The sequence below is a fragment of the Psittacula echo genome, assembly GCF_963264785.1.
Source record: "Psittacula echo genome assembly, chromosome: 23".
Taxonomy (NCBI): Eukaryota; Metazoa; Chordata; class Aves; order Psittaciformes; family Psittacidae; genus Psittacula; species Psittacula echo.
The window spans coordinates 4,429,218-4,450,655 of record NC_137748.1 but is presented as its reverse complement, the minus strand read 5'-3'; the positions used below and the strand labels follow the sequence as shown (position 1 = coordinate 4,450,655).

The window sequence follows — 21,438 nt, the reverse complement described above, 5'->3', positions numbered from 1 at the left end:
TGGCAAAGCTGCTCCCCCGGCCCCCTGGGCTTGCCTTTCTGCCAGGCTGGGTCCTGGACCTGCTGCAATCTCAGCTGCGGGGCCTAAGGGGCGCCGTGGAGTCAGAGCGTGAAAAAGCGGGCTCAGTAAATGGGGAATTTCCCCCCCTCTTGCAGGAAATGGCAGGTTTGGTCCAGATGCTGGTAATAAATAGAGAAATAAAAGAAATCTCTATCCTAAGGAGGCTTATCTATGATGAGCACAGGATAGACGCCTCTTCCTGATACTCTTAAGGGCTGGAGCACCTCCACTATGGAGCCAGGCTGAGAGAGCTGGGCTGTGTCAGCCTAGAGAAGAGAAGGCTCCTGAAGGGGAGACCTTAGAGCAGCTCCAGTGCCTAAAGGGGCTACAGGAAACCTGGAGAGGGGCTTGGGACAAGGGCCTGTAGGGACAGGCCAAGGGGAATGGCTTGAACCTGCCAGAGGGGAGACTGAGCTGAGCTCTTAGGCAGAAGCTCTTCCCTGTGAGGGTGCTGAGGCGCTGGCCCAGGGTGCCCAGAGAAGCTGTGGCTGCCCCATCCCTGGCAGTGCTCAAGGCCAGGTTGGACACAGGGGCTTGGAGCAAGCTGCTCTAGTGGAAGGGGTCCCTGCCCGTGACAGGGGTTGGAACTGGAGGAGCTTTAAGGTCCCTTCCAACCCACACTGTTCTGTGACGCTGTGATGGGTTTTGGTGTGGGTTCTGCTGATTTGCCATCGGGTCAGAAGGAGGGTGCTCTCTCGCCTGGTGGCTCCTGGTGTTTTGGCAGAGGGCTCCCGTCGGAGGGCCTGGCAAGGGCTGCAAAGCCTCCACACATCAGCCATGTGCAGTGAAGGCTGTTCCAAGCCACAGCAAGACCACGGGTGGTACCAGGGCTCTGCTGGACACCATCTCCCAAAGGCATTGCAAGATCTGGGCAGGGGAAAGGGGCCACAGCGGAGAGCACTGTTGATGCTTACGGCTGGGTATAGGGTAAATGCTGCAAGAGCTGGTGCTTTGGGGGAGATACTGCATGTACAGTATCCAGGGGCTGAGCCAGCACTGACTCCCCAGCCCTGCCCCACAGCCCTGGGGCTCAGCACAGCCCCAACTGAGCCGCTCGGTCCCAGAGCTGTGCTTGTTTCCGTAAGCAGTGAGGTGACACAAGCGCGTCCCTGTGCCTGTACCCAGACACCCTGGATAAACAGCACAAAAAGCAGCTCATCCCCTCCCGCTGGGCTGCCTGCATCTGACTGCACCCGAGGGGTGAACAGCAGTGAGGACCGGGGAAGCCCAGCACTGCCTTTCCCAGTGGTTTAATCCTGTCAACACCAACATCAGTCCCACCGCATCCCTGTGCCCTGGAGCCAGTCACCCGTCCCAGCTCACCGGCCAGCAATGTGGGCAAACACAGCAGCTAAACACACCTTCAGCTTTAATAAAACACCTCTTGCCCCCAGATACGTGTGTGCACAGATACGCATCCCGTATGTGTACACACACATGCATACGTGTACCCCGAGCCGCTTCACACAGCACTGAGCACCACAGGGCTGGGGGGGCTCCCGCAAGCCAGCGCTTTGTCTCCAAATCACAGTGTCTGCCTGTTCCTGTAACAGCCGCCCCGCCAGCAGCCCCTGAGCACCCATGGGCGAGCACCCTGCTCCCGGTGGTGCCATCTCCAGCCCTGCAGCATGGAGGTGGCGTGGTCCCATGAGCAGCAGGGGAGCACAGCCTTGTCCCCACACTGCACCAGGTCCTGGGTGCGAGGAGGGCAGCACAAGAGCCCTTGGGAGCGTGGGGCTCGCTGAGCCATCGGCTGGCCATAGACCACCGGAGCCTACACCGTGACCAGCACTATGGGTCCATGCAGGAGCCGCCCGGCAGCACCTTCCCTGTCCGCAGTCTGTGCAGGTTTAGAGGGGAGCAAACAGTGCTGGGTGCACCCATGGTCTGTGACTGCCCCCGAGCCCAGAGCCCGGGCACACCGTTACCTGCAGGGCCATTCCTAGGCAGCCTTCTTGTCCCGTGTGGCCAGAAGCTGGGAGATGCAGTAAGGGACGAGGCCGACAGTGGCCAGCGGCACCGCTGCGCTCTTGCAGAACGAGAGGACATAGAACAGCAGCTGCATGTGGGAGGGCAGCTTGAAGGCATCAAAGAGGTGCAGGATGAGGAGGGAGGCAGCAGCGCAGCCCAGGCGGAACGGCAGCCGCTGGCCCTGCTTCCCCCGGCAGCTCTCCAGGTACATGTGGGAGTTGAGGGCCAGCCCCAGCCCAAAGAGGATGCCCAGGTTACGGAGGAGGCTGGCGAAGGGGGTGGTGTCGATGTGGACCCACTCAGGGCGCTTGCACCACTTCTGTGCCTTTTCCAGTGTCCAGAGCAGGTCCACGCCGACCGCCCGCAGCAGCAGGTAGAAGCCCAGGGCGAAGCTGAAGAGGAAGAAGGTGATGCCCACGTAGCGGCGGAGGCTGGCGTGGTAGATGCAGCGGACGTGCTGGAAGCTCTTGGCCACGGCCATCCCTGCCGGTAAGAAAGCGGGAGAGGAGGCAGCGCCGATCAGTGAGGGATCCCTGCTCCATCCCTGCTCCTCAGGGTGCTGGAGCTGAGCGGGGGACATGTTGCTGGGGCTCCCCAGTGCTCCCACACCGTGCTCCCTCCCCAGGCAGCCACTGCTGCTCACGGAGCCTGGCTCTGTCCCTCACACAGTAATGGCCCTTTCACACCCAAGCCCATGTCTTGGGCCAGGTTTGTGGTCCCTCAGAGCCCAGCAGTGCCCTGCCTGCCCCACTGGGACTCCTGCCTCAGACAGGGCAGGGACAAAGGCACGGCCTGAAGGGCATCCTGCCCATGAGGAGGAGGGCAAAGCCACAGAGGCAGCTTCTCATCGACACCTCACATGCATCTCTCAGGCACCCTTCCTGACCAGTGCTGCAGGTGCTGTGGGGAAGGGGATGGGGGTCAGATGCGCTCACCTGAGATGACCCCTGCGATGACCTGGTGGGGAAAGTGGGCAGCAATGAAGACTCGGGACAGGCAGACACAGACCTGGACTGCCCAGAACCCCATCCACAGCACCGTCCACAGCACCCTGCAAGGGGCAGGCACCCGTGTCAGTCCCAGAGCTGACTTACACTGCCCAGGTCCACCCCCAGCCCTGTGCCCTGCTGGCTCTGGAGCAGCCCCATCCCACCACAGGTACTTGCAGCCCACAGCTCACCAGTATTTGAGTGTCTTCAACTGCTCCTTCCCCATGGCAGCGGAGAGCAGGGCCGTCACCATGACATAATACACGCCTGCTGCGCCCATGGCGTGGCCAGAGGGGCTCCCTGAGTGAGAAGAGAGCCCCACATCAGACCCCCCCCATAGAGTGGCACTGACTGCGTGGTGCCCAGCGCCAGGCTCCCTGCGGCTGCTCCTCTGGAGCTGGGAAAGCTCCTTCCCCACCGAGCGGCTGCCAGTGCCTGGGGCTGGAGGAGAGCACGGCCCTGGCACAGGGCTGCAGCCGAGCATGGTCCTGGCACAGGGCTGCAGCTGAGCATGGTCCTGGCACAGGGCTGCAGCCAAGCATGGTCCTGGCACAGGGCTGCAGCCAAGCATGGTCCTGGCACAAGGCTGCAGCCAAGCATGGTCCTGGCACAAGGCTGCAGCTGAGCATGGTCCTGGCACAAGGCTGCAGCTGAGCATGGTCCTGGCACAGAGCTGCAGCTGAGCATGGTCCTGGCACAGGGCTGCAGCTGAGCATGGTCCTGGCACAAGGCTGCAGCTGAGCATGGTCCTGGCACAAGGCTGCAGCCAAGCATGGCCCTGGCACAGAGCTGCAGCTGAGCACCGCCCTGGCACAGGGCTGCAGCCAAGCATGGTCCTGGCACAGGGCTGCAGCTGAGCACGGCCCTGGCACAGGGCTGCAGCTGAGCACGGCCCTGGCACAGAGCTGCAGCTGAGCACGGCCCTGGCACAGAGCTGCAGCTGAGCATGGTCCTGGCACAGGGCTGCAGCTGAGCATGGCCCTGGCACAAGGCTGCAGCTGAGCACGGCCCTGGCACAGGGCTGCAGCCAAGCATGGTCCTGGCACAGAGCTGCAGCTGAGCACGGCCCTGGCACAGGGCTGCAGCTGAGCATGGCCCTGGCACAGGGCTGCAGCTGAGCACGGCCCTGGCACAGAGCTGCAGCAGAGCACGGCCCTGGCACAGGGCTGCAGCTGAGCATGGCCCTGGCACAGGGCTGCAGCTGAGCACGGCCCTGGCACAGAGCTGCAGCAGAGCACCGCCCTGGCACAAGGCTGCAGCCAAGCATGGTCCTGGCACAGGGCTGCAGCCAAGCATGGTCCTGGCACAGGGCTGCAGCTGAGCACAGACAGGAGTTGGTGCTGAGCCGCCACGTCTGCACTGGGGTCAAGGTCTGCTCTGTGCAGGGGCTGTCCTGCCTCCGCCAGCAGCGGTATCAGCTCTCTCCTGGGAGCCAGGCAGAGTTACAGGGGGCAGCAGCCACAGCCATGGCTGTGCCACCACCTCCCTCCCCATAGGCTGCATGTGCAGGGCCCCAGGTAAGCACCCACTGTCCCTTCCAGGGACTCACCAGGGCCGGTCTCGCAGGTGAGTGGGAACTGCTGGATGTCTGGGGCAGAGGCACTGCTGTAATAATCCGTCTCATGGACCCACCAGTATGGTCTTTCCCCAAAGAGGATCCTGCAGAGAAAGAAGAACAGGGGCTGTAGGGGTCCTAGGCAGCAGAGCTGGTGTCACTGCTGCGGGTTCCACTCTGGCCTGGGAGCTGGAAGAGGCAAAGGACCCATGGAATGGTCCAGGATGCCCAACAGACACAAACAACGTCCAGCTGATTGCTTGGTCCCAATAGCAAAGGCCGCCTGTGCTTTCCCCATCCCTGGCCCTTGAAAGGGAAGAGCAAGTCAACAAGCTGAGAAAGAAGAGTGGTGTCTGCTCCCCTTCAGTCTTTTTCAGGCCAAGAGCAACCGTCTTGTGGTGGCATCAGAGGCAGAGGCCACCCATCCCTGTCACACCTGCAGACAAGCGTGGGCATCCAGGGGGATTTGAGCTGCAGGAAGGCACAGAACTGGGTTCTGCTGCAGGGACACGGGGTGCAGCCCCAGAACCTTGGGATGCTGAAAGGCTGCTGCAGGGATGGCAGCCCTGGGTACCACAGCCCACTGCCAGGCTGGGACATGCCCTCTTTTGTCTGGTTTACACCCGTGTCAAGGCTGAGGGTGCACATCTGGCCCTCGCTGCTCCAGCTGTGCCAGCACACATGGAGGGAGCTGTGGCACGGGGCCACTCACCACTTGAAGACGAGGTTGAGCCAGTCACCGATCACAGCCACCCAGATGAGCCTGATGCCCACGGACTCGTTGGAGTGGAAGCAGATAGGGAAGAGGACAAAGAAAGCGTTCCTGAGGTCGGCAGCAAAGGAGATGAAGAGGAACAAGTCCTGGGAGCCATGGAAGTGCTCCTGCAGCCAGTGCGTCGCCTGGATGCCCGCGTCGTGCAGGAGGTTCATGCTGGACTCCATCCTCCTGCGTGGCTCAGGCTGTCCCGCGCTGCACCGCGCCGCCGGGGTTTTATACCGCGCAGGGTCGTGTTTGCTGCGGGCAGGTTGCTTGTCCCAGCGCTGATCTTTGGACCCAAAACCACTTTTGCCAAAGGTGCATCACCGAGGGGTTGTTACAAACATGTTTGGAACAGCTTACGTAAAAACAGGCTTCAGGGCGCGTGGAGCGCGGGGTGCTCCGGCACCAGCACCTTAACCCCTTCCCACACCGTGCCCTCCCCGCAGCGCGCTGGTGACTGCCTCACCCGGGGATCCTGCGGCTCCTGCACTTCCTGACACCCAGCTCAGCTGCTCCCACTGAACCGCAGCGTTCGCTGGTGTCAAGGAGGAGATGCAGGTGCCTGTGCCCTGTGTGAAGAGCGCTGCAGAGCTGTGACGCGTTCCCCATCCCTTTGCATCACCCCAGCACCACCAGAGCATTGCAGGGATGCCCAGGAGCGGGAACTGGGTCGTGTGTGAAGTGGAAGGCCGGGTGCCTCCAGCTGATGAAGAGCCACCTTGCTGGCACGCCAGGCTGGCTGAATGTCATGGAAACTTTCCAAGCCATGGGGAGCTCCTGGCTGCCAGTGACATTGTTCTGGTCTCTGGTGTGGGGTTACAGGGTGCAAAGAAGGGTCCTTAACCCGCAAACGAGGGAAGGCATTCCTGCCAGCACAGGTCCTCTGGGTTAACCCTCTCCTGCACAACTGCCCTGCCTGCAGGGATGGAGCTGAACACATCACTCATCCCGCCGGTGCTGCGGTGCTGGCACCGCAGCTTCATCACCCTGGGGAGCAGCATCCCCAGGAAGCGGCAGGGAACCAAGAACACGGAGCTGTTTCAGGAGCCTGAGCACACAGCATCAGCCTGGCCAGAGAACCCTGCTGGGCACGGACACACAGCCCCATGGCAGCACCATGCACGGGGTGCCCCAGCAGAGCCTCCTGCAGTGAAAGAGGCGGCTGCCCGTGCTTGCAGGACAGGCAAGAGGCGTTAATGATTAGCAGCCAGTGAAAATACATCACTTATCTCCCCTCCTCGAGAAAGTTCAGGTCAAGATCCTTGAACCGCTGCCCATGTGCTGTCTGCCATGGCAAGGAGCAGGCAGAGGTCGTGCCCAGGCTCTGCGCTGCTGCGGGCAGCATCCTGCTCCCTTGAATGCACAGAGCCCAGGGAGCCACAGGGACTAAGCAGGCAAAACCACTGCAAACCTCCCTGCCTGGGATACAGGCACAAAACCCCAACGAAGCTGAAGGTTGCACAGAAGTGGAATTAACTCTTGCAAAACAAATTCCCCAACAGCTCTTTCCGGGGTCTTCAACCCAGCACGGCTCTGGCCGGCGCGAAGGAATGCGGCAGGCTTGGCTTCCGCATCAAGACCGTTTTGAAACAGTCAGCAATAAATTCTCCCTGGGAGATTTCACAGCGGAAAACGGGGGCAAAAGGTGCTGGGGGATGGGGATTAGCAAGTCCCAGCCCCTTGGAAAGAATCCCTGCAGGAAAACTGGGGCCATGGCAGGGAGAGGCCATGTCCTCCCCACGGTCCAGCACCAATCAAGGCTGTGTGTGCTGCTTCCCAGTGCCCTGCTCTCCAGGTAGATCCCTGGCCTCAAACTGGCTCCAGCTTTCCCATGGGAGGAGCAGGGCCAGGCTGCGGGTGCTTTATTCCCGTGCTGGGCTCTGTGCACAGCCAGCTTGGGATCAGGCTCAGCACGCAGAGCTGAGGACACGGTGTCCGCACGCTTCCCAAGGCACTGGCTACAGCTACAGGCGATGCTGTGCATGTGGGAGCTCTAATGCACTGTGCTGCACATGGAGCCACTGCTCCATCCAGAACATTCCCAGCCCGTGGGCAGCAGCAGGGAGCGAGCTGGGTCGCCGCAGCTTGGGACTGCCCGGTCCTGCCTGCGTCAGCGTGCGGGCAGAGTCCAGGCAGCACCGCAAGCACGTGGGCACGCAGTGGCAGGCAGGGAGCTGCAGCAGGGAGCATCCCGCGTGCTCCACCACGCTCCACCCGCTGTCAGCCCAGGACACCCGGGGGCCTCGTGCTGAGCCGTGCCCTGAGCTGCACAATGCCCTTCCCTGCACTGCAGCGAGCCAGGCCGGCTCCAAGGGGATGCTCAGGGCTGCTCAAGCCATCACAGCTTGGCCCTGGGCAGACCCAGCTCCCACAGTGAGGGGGCAGAGGGGATGGATGCCCGCCATGCCCCCAGGGACACACTGGCCAGCACTTGGCATCTGCAGCTGCATGAGGCTGGAGCTGAGCGGCCCTTGCCAAGCTCCTCAGTGTCCCCAGCCCAGGCTGGTAGAGTGAGGATGAGCTTCGGACGGTGTGGAATTCGGTGGGGGTGCAGGAGCAAGGGTCCCTGTGCCGGCAGGGGCTGAGCACACTGGGCAGCAGCCAAGGCCAGAGCCGATTGATGCACCTCGGACCGGCCGTTACACATTAACTCCCTTGTTTGTCCCATATTCCCCGGCAGGAACCTCCAGCCAACACCCCGGGTGCAAGAGCACGGCTGGTGCCAGGCGCTGCTCCATGGCCCTTGGACCCCCCGAGCACCCCAGAGCTGAGCCAAGACCCCCCATTACAGGCACCAGTGCCCGCAGCAGCGCTGGGCTCTGGCCTCCAGGCACAGAAGCTGCAGCAGCACCCATGAGCTACACATTGGTTTGGTCAGAAAAAGCACCCAGGTGCCTGTTTATTGCGGAAGGGTGGACACGGGGCAGCGCAGCTCAGGCAGTGCCCGTCCCACGGTCCTTGTCCTGCAGGCTCTCAGCTCACTGTCCCTGTCCCCAGAGCTTGGCGCCGCTGCAGCAGCCGCAGCTCAGCATCAGCCCTGGAGCTGCACATCCACGGGGCCGGGGTGGATGATTTGGGCATCCCGGAGCTGCTGGCTCCATGGTGGCTGGGCAAAGCCTCAGCATGGACCACGGCTCCAAGGGGAGCTGCAGCTTTGTGCAGTGCCCAGCCCTGGCCAGCACCATCACCCTGTGTGCAGTGACCTACCCTGGGGAGCAGCAGGAGCTCTGGTCCTGAAAGAGGAGGGCACCCACAGCATTTTGGGTGGCATCCTGGATGCGGTCTATGAACGGTCACTCCTTGGGGCTGTCCTTTAGAGGCTGTGAGCCCCTTTGGCAGTGCTGTGGGGCTGAAACGAGAACTGAGCTCACTCTGAGCATGCAGCATCCCGGACACAGGGAGGGCAGTCCTGGCGTGGCACCAGAGCCCCTCCAAGGACCCCACACACCAAGGGGCTGAGCAGCAGCAGCCCCTTCCCCATCAGAGTGCACCAGGCAGTGGGACCAGGCTGAGGTTGAGGAACCCCCCGTATTGGAAGGAGGGCAGATGGGGGGCACAGGCTGGGGGTGGACAGGCGAGAGGGTTGGCTCCGCACGTCCCGGGGTCCTGCTTGCTGCTGAAGTAGAAGCCGTCGGGTGAGTCCACCGAGGAATCCTGATCGAAGTAGTTGTAGGGCCTCAGGAAAAAGCCGACGCCATTCCCCACGCTCACCGTGTTGTGATCACCTCGTTGGTGATGGTCTCGTTGTTGATGAAGTCAGCGAAGGCAACGGTGGGCGTCCAGGGCTCGTTCTGGTTGTAGTTGCTGGTGCTGCTGGGCTCCTCCTCCTTCCGGCGGGTGACGGCCAATTGGTACCTGCACAGGGAGCAGAGGGGCTCATCCGTGCGATGCCGGGCACCACCGCCTGGGGGCGCACAGGGGCTGAGCGCATCCCTGGTGTGTGCCGAGGCACCGGCTCTGGCCCTGCGTCAGGGAGGGAAAAGAAGGGGCTGGCACATGCAAGTGCTCTAAATTAATCTTATCTAGGGTCAGATTCATGCCTGTGAACTGCTGCAAACAGATGTCGTTGAGCAGCTTTTCCAGGGATTTTCAGAGCCGAAAACTGCGTTTGGTGTTTACCCCGTCCCTGCAGCCCAGCACCGGCCAGGAATGGAGGGACCCGGTGTCCAACCCTGAACCCACCTGCCCCAGCTGATGGCTCGCTCCATGGGGCTGCTGGTGGGAAGGTGCTCCCCAGCGAAGCTGGTGGTCTGGATCCGGTAGCTGCGCGGATGCCCCCACTTATTGGAATTGGGGCTGGCAAAGGAGAGGTAACGGGGCATGGGGGCACAGAGCGGGAACGCCCCCTCATCCTCCCTCTTCAGCCTTTTCCTGCGGACGTACAGCCGCTCAATGTTGTCCTGCATGCTCCAGGGTTCTTTCATGAGCTTGTACCCCATGTCCTGGGTCTCCAGGGAGTTCAGCTGCCCTGTGAAACAGCAGGGAAAACCCTCAGGACCGCGGCCCACAGTGAATGGCAGCCACACACAAAGGCACCCAGACCTGCCATCGACATCCAGGTCCACCTTGTAGTGTATGTGGTGGAGGTGCATCGTCCCCAGCGTGTGGGGCCCAACCCTGCTGCCGTAGTCAGTGCCTTGGCCGTGGAGGAAGGAGGTGCTGATGTAGCCGGTGGCGTGCACCCGGACCTCCACGGCCCCGCTGCTGTGGAACATGAAGTCCCAGACGTAGTCGTAGTTGATGAGAGTGGAGATGGCGCGGATGACCAGCATGGTTTTCCGCAGCCCCCCCGTAGTACAAGAACTGTGAGTCAGAGAAGTGGCGCCGCAGGGGGAGAGCAGCATCGTGCTCAAAAATACACAGGGAGTTTTGGTTGGTTTTAGGGGTATCTGACTCCACCAGGTAGTGCCGGTCCACATAGGTCATGGTGTAGGGGCAGTCGAGGCCCCGGACGAGCTCGTAGGCAAACCTGCCGATGCCAAAGCTCCCATCGAGGTAGTGGGTCGACATGCCCCCGGGGCAGTTGGAGCCATACAGGGCTAAGACTTCCTGGAGGCTCAGCTCATAGACAATCCTCTCCCTGCGGTACCCGATGTCAAAGAAGCGCGGGCCAGAGCTGGGGCTCATGCCGAAGGTGATGCTCCAGCCCTGGAAGGTGATGCAGCTGTCCATGACACTGTAGCGGGGACCCTGGGGCTCATAATGCAGCGGACCCGGGGAGCTGGGCTGGTGCCGAGGCCTCATTGAGCCCAGCACTGATTCATCCTGAGGCTTCTGGACCCTGACAACCTCCAGCGAGTTGGCCACAAACGCTTCCTCCAGATCTCCCATGCTGGCAAAGTAGTGCCCGTTATAGAAGATGCGGCGCAGCTGCCAGAGGGAGACATCGAGATCCCCATTGTCCACCAGCACCTCCAGCCCCACTGGCAAGAGATAGTAGCCAGAACCAGGCACGCTATGGAAGAGAACAAACCAGGTCGTGCGGTCGCCGGACTTGAAGCCATGCGGGGCCGTCATGAGGGTGATCAGGTCGGTCCCATCAGACTCACAGCACACAGCGAGGAAGTGCGGAGCCTTTCGCAGCTCCCGCAGGATGAGGGCATTGATATCCATGTACTCCTTACCGGTAACAGGTCTGCAGTGGTACGGCACCTTCCCCCCGTACCTGCGCACCGTCACGTCCCGGTGATACACCGGCATCGGCAGCGGCCCCACCACGTACTCGGTGACGTTGGGGTCTGCCTGGTCCCCAAAGTACAGCACAGCCAGCGCCTCGCGGGGGGGACGAGCCCCTGCCCCGTCCAGGAACCGCAGCGCCTCTGCCTTGGCCGGGACCTGCAGGTCCACGGAGGCGATGCAGTTGTCGGAGGGCTTGGCCCGCGCGGCGTCCACCAGCCGCAGCCCGAGGTGTCCCTGCAGGTACCGCACCACTTGTGCCAGCTCCGCGGGGGTCAGGTCCGCAAAGACCAGGCTCTGGCTGCCGTCGGGGTCCTCCTGCACTGGGGGCTGGTGCGGGCAGAAGCTGGGGGCCCTGCCCCTGGTCAGCAGCACGCAGACCAGCGCGAATATGGTGGCTAAAGCCAGAGCGAGGAGCACGAGCGCGGTTCTCACGTTCATGGCTGCTGAGGCTCAGCGCTCCCGCGGTCTGGCACAGGGAGTCTGCAGCTGCAGAACCTTCCCAGTGACCAGAAGGGGCTGGGTTTGGTCGGGTTTGTGTTTTATCCCCCAGTCTCTCAACAGGGAACAGCCCCTTGGGCTGCGCATCGGGGATGTTCTCAGACGTGCCCAGGATTTCCTGGGGACCATAAAAGGCAACTTTCCTCTGCTTCCCCCAGTGGGTCATAATTTTAAGCACACTTAATGCTTCTGCATCTGTCCTCCTCCCCTTGTCCCACTGCAGACCTTGGACAGAACAGACCCAATCACTTGGGGGAAATAAATCTATCTCCCTGCACTTCCTTCTCTTAACCCTGCAGACACAAGCAGCCAGGCCAACAATGGGGACCACAAGGATGATGCTTCTCTGTGCAGAGCAGCGCTGAGCACAGCACCGTGGCCCCACCATCATCAGTAGCACCTCCACAGCCTGTGCAGACACTGCAGCATCTCACACTGCTGACAGCCCCCCCATGAGTGGTCCTGCAGCTGGGAAGGAGGGAGAGGACAGTGGCTGGTCTCCCCAAAGGCGCCTCCTGATGCAGGGGTTTGTCCTGGCATAGATAGGGCTGTGAGGAGGGGGATGAGGGCTCCAGAACCCACCCAGCACTCTGGCAAATGGCAGAGGCTTGCACTGGGCATTCTGTGGTGGCTGAAGTCTGTGTGGTTTGCATAGAGGGACCCATGAGATCCATCCCTGCAATGGTCCGCTCTGCACCCCACAGCAAGAGCTCAGAACCTGCAGCCCAAGAGGGTCCTGACTCTGTCCCAGGCTTCCTCCCTGAGCCCATCCCTGGACCACCCCATGCCCGGAACCCGGAGCCTGGTCTGTGGGTTAAGGAAACACAGCAGAGACCCTGCAGCATCCCTGCAGCAGATGCTGCTGTACGCCATAAGAACGAGACACTTGAAGAGAGCACTGGACCAGAACCTTTTTCATTCTCTTAACCTGAGACAGGCACTACACAGCGCTTGCTTCTACAGCAGAGGAACAGGGTTTTCTCCTCGCTTTCCCTCTGCAACAGACTCAAATTCAGCAAGTAACAGAGCTCACATAGACCTCCCATACGGCACCATGCCAGGAAGATCATGCTGCCCCTTTACAGAGCACTATCTTAAAGCAATGGTAAAAAGTGAAGTCGTTCCACAACTGGCAATTGAGACAACTCCACCAAAACACTGAGACGGCTGAGACAGAGCAGGCAGCCTGGGGTCTCTGTGCCTCCTGCCACTGTCCTCTGGCATTAAAGCCTGCTCATGTTTTGGAAACCATCATAGGTGAAGGGGGGGAAGTTTGGCAAACAAGAGGCAGTTTGGGGCAGGCACGCGACGGGGTTGACTTCACAGGCCGTGAAATCCTGCTCGCTGGTGAAGAACACCCCATCGTGCGAGTATATGGAGGGGTCCAGGTCATAGTAGTTGTAGGGTCTCAGGAGAAAGCCAACCGAGTTTCCTACTGTCACAGTGTTGGGAATATCCTCCGAGTGCGGGATGTGAAGGAAACCAGCGGTTATCCAGGCAACCAGGTCCTGGGCAGGGAAGAGCCACAAGACCATGGTTATTTCCGAACCCTGCAGAGCAACAACCAGAGCCTGCCCAGGGGCCATGGAAAGCTACAGGAGAGCAGGAGGGGACCCAGCCCGGCTGCTCCCACACCACAAGCTCCCCTCTCCAAGGAAAGATCCCCTCCTTTCCCAAAGACCTGCCCGCAGCCATGGCTGTAGGTGCCCACCCAGCAGGAAGGGCCCTGCCCTGAGCTCTGCAGCCAAGCTCTGGCTCCACAGGGATTTTCCTGATGTTTTGCTGCATTTCTCCACAGGGAGAAACAAGCTCCTGCTCTGCACGCTGACCTCTGCACTCTGACCAAAGCACCGGATACACAGCAAAGGGGATGCTCAAACCCGCTTCCCTCATTCCCCGGGGCTGCTTCTCTCCCAGCTGAGCCCACTGGGGCAGCTCAGGGGCTGGGTACCACAGCTCCAGCCCAGGGGACCCCAGCTCACCTCGTTGGTGATGGTCTCGTTGTTGATGAAGTCAGCGAAGGCAACAGTGGGTGTCCAGGGGTCGTTCTGGTTGTAGATGCTGGTGCTGCTGGGCTCCTCCTCCTTCCGGCGGGTGACGGCCAATTGGTACCTGAGGAGAAGACAAGAGATGGGAGCAGCGCCCTGGAACAGGGCAGAGCTAAACCCACCCCCTGCTCCCATGGAGTAACCCCAGCTCAGGAGAGCATTTTCCCTGTTCCTCCCCATCAAGGAACACCCTTCCCAGATAGCGGGGCTGGGGCACCTCCGAGACCCTGCTGCCCCGGTCAGAGCAGCCTGACCTTGCCCAGCTGATGGCCCTCTCCATGGAGCTGGCTTCGGGGACATGGTCTCCTGCAGAACTGGTGACCTGGATCCTGTAGCCACGCTGGTGGCCCCACTTGTTTTTGCTGTTGGCTGCAAAGTAGATGTATCTGGGCATCTTTGCCTGCAGCCGGAAGGCAGCCTGGTCCTCTGTGTCCAGGACTTTCTTGGTGAGTCGTGGCCGCTCTATCTGCTGCTCTGGGTTCCAGGGAGCCCGCACCACCTCAAAGGCCATGTCGTGGGCCACCAGGGAGTTCTTCACCCCTGTGAAGCAAGAGCAAAGTCACTGAGGAGCATCCCTGCAGCCCCCTGCTCCCCACGGACATCTCCCCATCCTCACTATCCGCACCCCAGGCACCGAGCACCGGCTCCTGCCCATGACAGCAGTTACTGCTCTGCAGCTCCAGTGCTCCATGATGTTGGGTGCACTTATGTACGGCTCTAGCTTTGTCTCACCCAAGCAACACCACCACCCATGGGGACTCTGAACCTCTGCGAGGGACGGAGGGGAGCCCCATCCCAACGCAGAAGAACAGGTTTGCTTCCCAATGCAAGCAAACTCTAATTAAGTCAAGCACCTGAAGATCCAGGCACCGTATTTGTGCTCATCAGCATGTGCCCTGTGAGCTGGAAAGCACCAGGAAGAGCCCAGGCTTGAAGCACATTTGCACATCACAGAACTGGAGCACTGCTGCACAGTTCAGGTCTTCCCACAAAGAAAAGGGATGGGCCAGAGGCTCAGAGCAGCAGGAGGGGCTCAGGAGCAAATAAAGCCAGGGACAAGATGGCAAAGACAGAGAAAACTGGAGCTGCTGCTCCAGTTGCTGCTCTGAGCAGCAGAGCCGCATGCTCAGTGCCTGCCCCTGTGCCCCGTCACACACCAGCAGCAGAAACAGCCCAAGGCAGCTCCAGGAAGCAGGAATGAAACCACAGAACAGCTTGATCAACCCTGACAGCCATCGTGTGGGGCTCAGAACAGGGGCAGGGGCTGTGCATGGGCAGGACGGGAAGGACCCGTCCCACAGTGGGAAGGCACCAGCACTGAGGGGTGACTGCAATGGACAGAGGGGAAACCTACCCCTGCATCGCGGCAGCTTTTCACAGCTCTAAGAACAGAAGGGAGGCAGCTCTGTGTGAGCACACCCCCCATCCACATGGAAAGAAAAATCTGTGTAAGGACCAAAACCGTCAAGTATTAGGAGTCTAAAAGTACTCGGACATGGCACAAAGGAGAGAAAAGACCCAGACCTACCTCCCACATCCAAGTCCACCTTATAGTTGATGAAATGGGTGCGTATTGTCCCCAGTGTGTGGTCCCAAACCCTATTGCCATATCTCAGGCCATCCCCATGGAGGAAGGATGAGCTTGTGTACCCTGTAGCCTGGACCTTGCCTTCAATGGCCCCGTTCTGGTAGAAGACAAAGTCCCACACGTAGTCATGGTTGCCCACGGTCGCAATGGACCGAAGGACCAGAGCGGAGTTGACCAGCCCCCCGTAGTACAGCGACTGCAGGTTGGAGTAGTGGCGCCTCAGCGGGGAGCCCAGGTTCTGCTCAAAGATGCAGAGAGAAGCCTTTCTCTTGCTGGGCCTCAGGCTCTCGGACAGAGAGTGTGTGTCGATGTAGGTGGCTGAGTACGGGCAGTCGACCCCTCGCACCAAGGGGGAGGTGTAGCGCCCGATGCCAAAGCTGCCATCCATGTACCTCGTGGACATGCCTCCGGGGCAGTTGGAGCCGTACACTGACATTGCCTCTTGGACGCTGATTTCATAGGCAACCCTCTCCCCTTTGTGTCGGATGTCAAACAGGCGCAGGCCCGTGCTCACGCTCATCCCAAAGGCAAAGCTCCACGCCTGGTAGAGGACGTGGTTGTTCCTGACGCTGTAGCGGGGACCCTGCGGCTCGTACTGCAAAGGGAACAGCGCGGCCGAAGGCGCTCGCGGCTTCATGGACGAGAAGTCCCCGTCCCGCGGCGCTCTCCTCACCTTCTCCACGCTGATGCGACCCTGCACGTAGGCGCTCTCCAGCTGCACCATGTCCCTGTAGTACTGCCCGTTGTAGAAGACCCTGCTCACCGCCCAGTGGGACGTGTCCAGGCTGCTGTGGTCAATCAGCACCTCCAGCCCCACCGGGTGCACAAAGAACCCGCTCACGTTCTGAAACAAGGCGAACCAGGACTTACGGTCTCCAGACTGGAACCCGTGGGGGGCTGCGCTCTCAAACGCCACGTTGGTGCTGTCGTACTCGAGGACTTCCTTCAGGAAGGTCGGGGCTGCAGCAAATGCCACCGTCTTCAAGAAAGCTCCCACTTGCTCATACTCACTGCCCAGCATCGGTCTGCGGTGGTACGGCACCTTCCCCCCGTACCTGCGCACCGTCACGTCCCGGTGATACACCGGCATCGGCAGCGGCCCCACCACGTACTCGGTGACGTTGGGGTCTGCCTGGTCCCCAAAGTACAGCACAGCCAGCGCCTCGCGGGGGGGACGAGCCCCTGCCCCGTCCAGGAACCGCAGCGCCTCTGCCTTGGCCGGGACCTGCAGGTCCACGGAGGCGATGCAGTTGTCGGAGGGCTTGGCCCGCGCGGCGTCCACCAGCCGCAGCCCGAGGTGTCCCTGCAGGTACCGCACCACTTGTGCCAGCTCCGCGGGGGTCAGGTCTGCAAAGACCAGGCTCTGGCTCGTGGATCCCGTCTCGTCCTTGGTGCGGGGCTGGGATTCACAGCTGGGGGATCGCCTGCCCCTGCTCAGCAGCACGCAGGACAGAGCGAAGATCACCACTGCAGCCCCCACCAGCAGCACGTAGGGCAGTTTGGGGCTCATCTCTCCGAGTGCAGAGTCCACGAGCAGGGTTCGGCTGCAGCATCCAGAATGCGTCCCTCTCCTGCAGACCAGGCTCTTAATCCCTTTGCCATCTGTGGGCGTAAAGGCGTCTCATGAGGTGGGGATGGAGCCTGGAGCTTGCATGGGGCTGAGAGGAGATCACAGGTCCCAGCCAGTTCATCCTGTTTCCTCCCCACCCCAGACACCCCAGGGAAGCCACCACGGAGCCGGTGCCTGACTCACTCCCCAGCTACTGATGGGTTTCTCTGCTGCAGGGTGACACCACGGAGCCCCATCCTCTGCCTGCCCAAGGGGCATTTGCTTCTTGCAGCATCTCCTATGAGACCCCATCCCTTCTCCTGTGGGAGCGCAGCGATGCCATGGGGGGAAGCTCAGCCAGGTCAGTCCTTCTGCACCTCAGTGCCCTGGGACCAGCCCTGCTTCCCTGAAGAATCGGCGCTCCGGGAGAGCCCAGGACCTGCAGCTCCTCAGCACCTCCACAGGCCAGTTCTCCCTGTCCCCATTCCCTGTCCCTCCCAGCCCTGCGGGAAGGGACACGGCTGCTCCAGCCTGGCTCCAGCCAGGGGCAGACAACCTGAGCCAGGAGGAAGCTCCCCGATGAGAACGGGCAGCACTCACCAAAGCCCTGGGAGCAACCACAAGCGAGAGGCAGCGCCTGGAGCTGCTGCACCAGGAAGAGCAGAGGCTGCAGAGTGACCAACAGGACAAATCTGTCCCCATTGAGCCATCCCAGCCCCACTGCAGAGGACGTGATCCTCGGACAGAAGCTGTCCCGGACAGAAATGGCCACTGGCAGGAAACTTCCACATTCCTGACCACACGATAGAGAGCAGTGAGCAGGGGTCAGGGCCACCCCACTGCAGCGTGAGGAGGCTGCTTCTGCACTGGCACCAGTTTCTGCAAGGCTGCTCCCGCTGTGGCCCCGTGTGAGGCGGCAGCGATGCTCCATCAGAGCCAAGGACGGAGCACAGGAGCGTGGTCCATGTCCCTCCCTTCTGGTGGGGACAGTTTGAGGCACAGATGGGAGGGTCGGGCTGAGGCTGCAGCCACTGGATCAACTCAGCACGCTTGTGATCATGTTAATTCAGGAGCTTCAGTTTTCATTCTCGCTTCCATCCTCACCCTTTTCCCCTGCAGGTCCCACACCAGCCTCGGATGAGGATCCAAGCAGCCCCTGTGGGAGATGCCTCATTGTTGCTGTGCTTGCAGTTTTGCTGAGCCCTGCTGCTGGGAAAGGGCTCCCCTCCCTCGCTGGGGAATGGGTCTGGGCTCTCACACAGCTCTTCTCAAGAGCGTTTTGCAGCAGCTGGGGCTCAGGGTCTGGAAGCAGAGCAGGGAGCTGAGCATCACCACCATGCAGGAACTGGATCTTAGCACGTTTCTGTGCCTCACTCACAGGAAGGGAACGAGCATCCAGCCTGTTCCTGGCTGCAGCGACGGCAGCGGCACCTTTCAAGGCAGCACAAACCACGGCATCACAGGCGGGTACCAGAGAGAACACTGGAGCAGCTGCACTGGATGCACATCACTCCCGCACCCAGCAGCAGTCACTGGAGCCGCATTTCCCCTCGCTCTGCTGCAGCCGCAGCCTCTGGTGCTGTGCAGATGCCAAACATTCTTCCCCCTGCGTTCCCCAGGAGCAGGTTTCAGTAACACCAAACGCCGTCAGTCTGTGCCCCTGCACCAGCACTGCCCTCGCACCTCCTCACGCCGCAACCGCTGCAATGGCTTTTAAGGGGAAGCAAAGTCCTTGGAAGCCCTCAGGGCAGATGCCAGCACTTCGCTGCTCAGCCCCGGCAGCAGCAAGGGGCTGCTCTGCACTCACAAAGCTCCGCAGGGATCCGCAGCCAACACCCGTGACTCGGAACAGGAGCAAAGCGAATTCGCTGGCTCAGTACAGCAGCTCCGCAGCCGGGACTTGGGATCCAGCTTACCGGTGTCTCCCCAAAGGAGGAGCAGGACGGAGCCGCACAAGCTCAGCCCTGCAGGGCACCGGTGCTGCTGCCTGGTTCATGCAGGGCAGTCAAGGTACAAAAAGGACTTCCCCAAGTTACCAGAGCAGCAGGACCAGCATCGGGCACCAAAGAGCCGGCTCCCACCTCCAGCGCTGCAGCCGGGGCCGTGCCTATGGCAGCTCGCCCCGTGCCAGGCGGAGGCCTCCAGGAAACACAAACATTTTGCAGCTGCTACCTTCATACTTTCCTTGGCCTGGACGCGGAGCTCCCAGACAGTTCCCGCTGCCTTCAACTCCATCACCTCAGCATTCCTATGCATAGGAATGACTTTGCAGTGAAAGAAGAGGTTGGGAGAGTGGAAAAGCAGAGTTCAGATGTTACTTATGAGGGGCTCAACAGACAGGAGGCGACCCCCCGGGGCATTGGGGTTTACCAGAATAATGGCAGGCAGTAAAGGAAGACCCAGACCTACCTCCCACATCCAGATCCACCTTATAGTTGATGAAATGGGTGTGTATCGTACCCAGCGTGTGCTCCCAAACCCTATTGCCATATCTCAGGCCATCCCCATAGAAGAAGGATGAGCTCGCGTACCCCGTGGCCTGGACCTTGCCTTCAATGGCCCCGTTCTGGTAGAAGACAAAGTCCCACACGTAGTCGTAGTTGCCCACGGTCGCAATGGACCGAAGGACCAGAGCGGAGTTGACCAGCCCCCCGTAGTACAGCGACTGCAGGTTGGAGTAGTGGCGCCTCAGCGGGGAGCCCAGGTTCTGCTCAAAGATGCAGACGGCAGCTTTACTGACTTGAGGGACCTGAGAATGAGCCAGGAAGTGCACATCCAGGTACGTTGCTAAATAGGGGCAGTCGACCCCTCGCACCAAGGGGGAGGTGTAGCGCCCGATGCCAAAGCTGCCATCCATGTACCTCGTGGACATGCCTCCGGGGCAGTTGGAGCCGTACACTGACATTGCCTCTTGGACGCTGATTTCATAGGCAACCCTCTCCCCTTTGTGTCGGATGTCAAACAGGCGCAGGCCCGTGCTCACGCTCATCCCAAAGGCAAAGCTCCACGCCTGGTAGAGGACGTGGTTGTTCCTGACGCTGTAGCGGGGACCCTGCGGCTCGTACTGCAAAGGGAACAGCGCGGCCGAAGGCGCTCGCGGCTTCATGGACGAGAAGTCCCCGTCCCGCGGCGCTCTCCTCACCTTCTCCACGCTGATGCGACCCTGCACGTAGGCGCTCTCCAGCTGCACCATGTCCCTGTAGTACTGCCCGTTGTAGAAGACCCTGCTCACCGCCCAGCGGGACATGTCCAGGCTGCTGTGGTCAATCAGCACCTCCAGCCCCACCGGGTGCACAAAGAACCCGCTCACGTTCTGAAACAAGGCGAACCAGGTGATGCGATCTCCAGACTGGAACCCACGAGGAGCAGCCGTCAGGGCTGCGAGGCTGCCTCCATCGTACTCCATCACTTGATGCATGAAGGATGGAGCTGCAGGGAACACTTGGCTCTTTAAAAACCCGGCCAGTTGCTTGTATTCGACAGCCAGCATCGGTCTGCGGTGGTACGGCACCTTCCCCCCGTACCTGCGCACCGTCACGTCCCGGTGATACACCGGCGTCGGCAGCGGCCCCACCACGTACTCGGTGACGTTGGGGTCTGCCTGGTCCCCAAAGTACAGCACAGCCAGCGCCTCGCGGGGGGGACGAGCCCCTGCCCCGTCCAGGAACCGCAGCGCCTCTGCCTTGGCCGGGACCTGCAGGTCCACGGAGGCGATGCAGTTGTCGGAGGGCTTGGCCCGCGCGGCGTCCACCAGCCGCAGCCCGAGGTGTCCCTGCAGGTACCACACCACTTGTGCCAGCTCCGCGGGGGTCAGGTCCGCAAAGACCAGGCTCTGGCTGCCGTCGGGGTCCTCCTGCGCCGGGGGCTGGTGTGGGCAGATGCTGGGGGCCCTGCCCCTGGTCAGCAGCACGCAGACCAGCGCGAATATGGTGGCTAAAGCCAGAGCGAGAAGCACGAGCGCGGTTCTCACGTTCATGGCTCTGCTGGTCCCTGGGCTCTCGCAGCAGCTCAGAGTGGGGTTTCCAGCTGCTCCTCTGTCAGTTTAGGCTGCACTGATGGATGAGCACAAAGGACTGGGAGAGGCCAGGGGAGGAGATCCGAGCTTGGTGGTGCCCAGAAAGGGCAGATCTCTCACTGCAGCCTCCTCTATCCTCCCCAAGCAGTGTCTGAAGGCAGCAGTGGAGATGCAGGGTCAGTGACTCAGACAGGCTCCACTGAACTCCGTGATTTGTTCAGTCCAACCTCGCTTCCTGCAGCTGCCTGTAAAAGTGCAGCTCCTGTCGTCAGCCCGAGGTGGCTGCGACCTCTGCACGGCTCTGACAAGCTGGGAATTGTTGCCATGCTGTAGAATTCCACCTTTTTGGCTACTCATCTCGTTTCCTCGTGTATGAGGCTGCTTTCTTGTAAACCCCGTCCCGGGCAGCCCCGTTCCGAGCTTGCCGTGGCTTTTTATTTATCTTAAATCCTCCCCTTTGCTGAGAACACATCACTTGTGTAGCACTAGAACAGCTCTGGCAGGCACGGAGAGATGTAGCTCAGGATGGGATTTAGGCACCGGTGCGCTGTGAACAACCGGCTCTCAGTTTGCACCTCCGAGCAGCTATGAACTCATTCATTCCACTGAAACGAGCCCTCGCAGCTTTTGTCTCTGCTTCCAGTTCACAGGCGACCGAAGCACAGCTCCTGAGAAGTTCCCTCAAGGACAAAGCCACCCCAACCTGTGGCACCCGAGAAGCCGGTG

General features: G+C 61.0%; 2 protein-coding genes and 1 pseudogene across 3 annotated transcripts; all 3 read right to left on the bottom strand.

Annotated features, from left to right (window-relative positions):
- Positions 1 to 2,002: 2,002 nt before the first annotated feature.
- G6PC1 (glucose-6-phosphatase catalytic subunit 1) lies at positions 2,003 to 5,517 on the bottom strand (the record flags this gene model as incomplete). The annotated part of the gene is made up of 5 exons (XM_080633618.1): positions 2,003 to 2,514; positions 2,967 to 3,082; positions 3,212 to 3,320; positions 4,570 to 4,679; positions 5,288 to 5,517. The coding sequence occupies 5 exons, from the start codon at positions 5,515 to 5,517 to the stop codon at positions 2,003 to 2,005; spliced, it is 1,077 nt and encodes a 358-aa protein (XP_080489744.1).
- A 3,096-nt stretch (positions 5,518 to 8,613) lies between these two features.
- LOC308229326 (amine oxidase [copper-containing] 3 pseudogene) lies at positions 8,614 to 11,452 on the bottom strand (annotated as a pseudogene). Its single transcript has 2 exons — positions 9,518 to 11,452; positions 8,614 to 9,190 (listed from the first exon to the last, which is right to left on the bottom strand). The product of its transcript is annotated as an amine oxidase [copper-containing] 3 pseudogene (transcript).
- Positions 11,453 to 12,735: 1,283 nt separating this feature from the next.
- On the bottom strand, positions 12,736 to 20,887 carry AOC2 (amine oxidase copper containing 2; the record flags this gene model as incomplete). Its single annotated transcript, XM_080633558.1, has 5 exons — positions 20,392 to 20,887; positions 15,089 to 16,373; positions 13,815 to 14,100; positions 13,495 to 13,624; positions 12,736 to 13,020 (listed from the first exon to the last, which is right to left on the bottom strand). The coding sequence occupies exons 1-5, from the start codon at positions 20,671 to 20,673 to the stop codon at positions 12,736 to 12,738; spliced, it is 2,268 nt and encodes a 755-aa protein (XP_080489684.1). The 5' UTR covers positions 20,674 to 20,887.
- Positions 20,888 to 21,438: the final 551 nt, after the last annotated feature.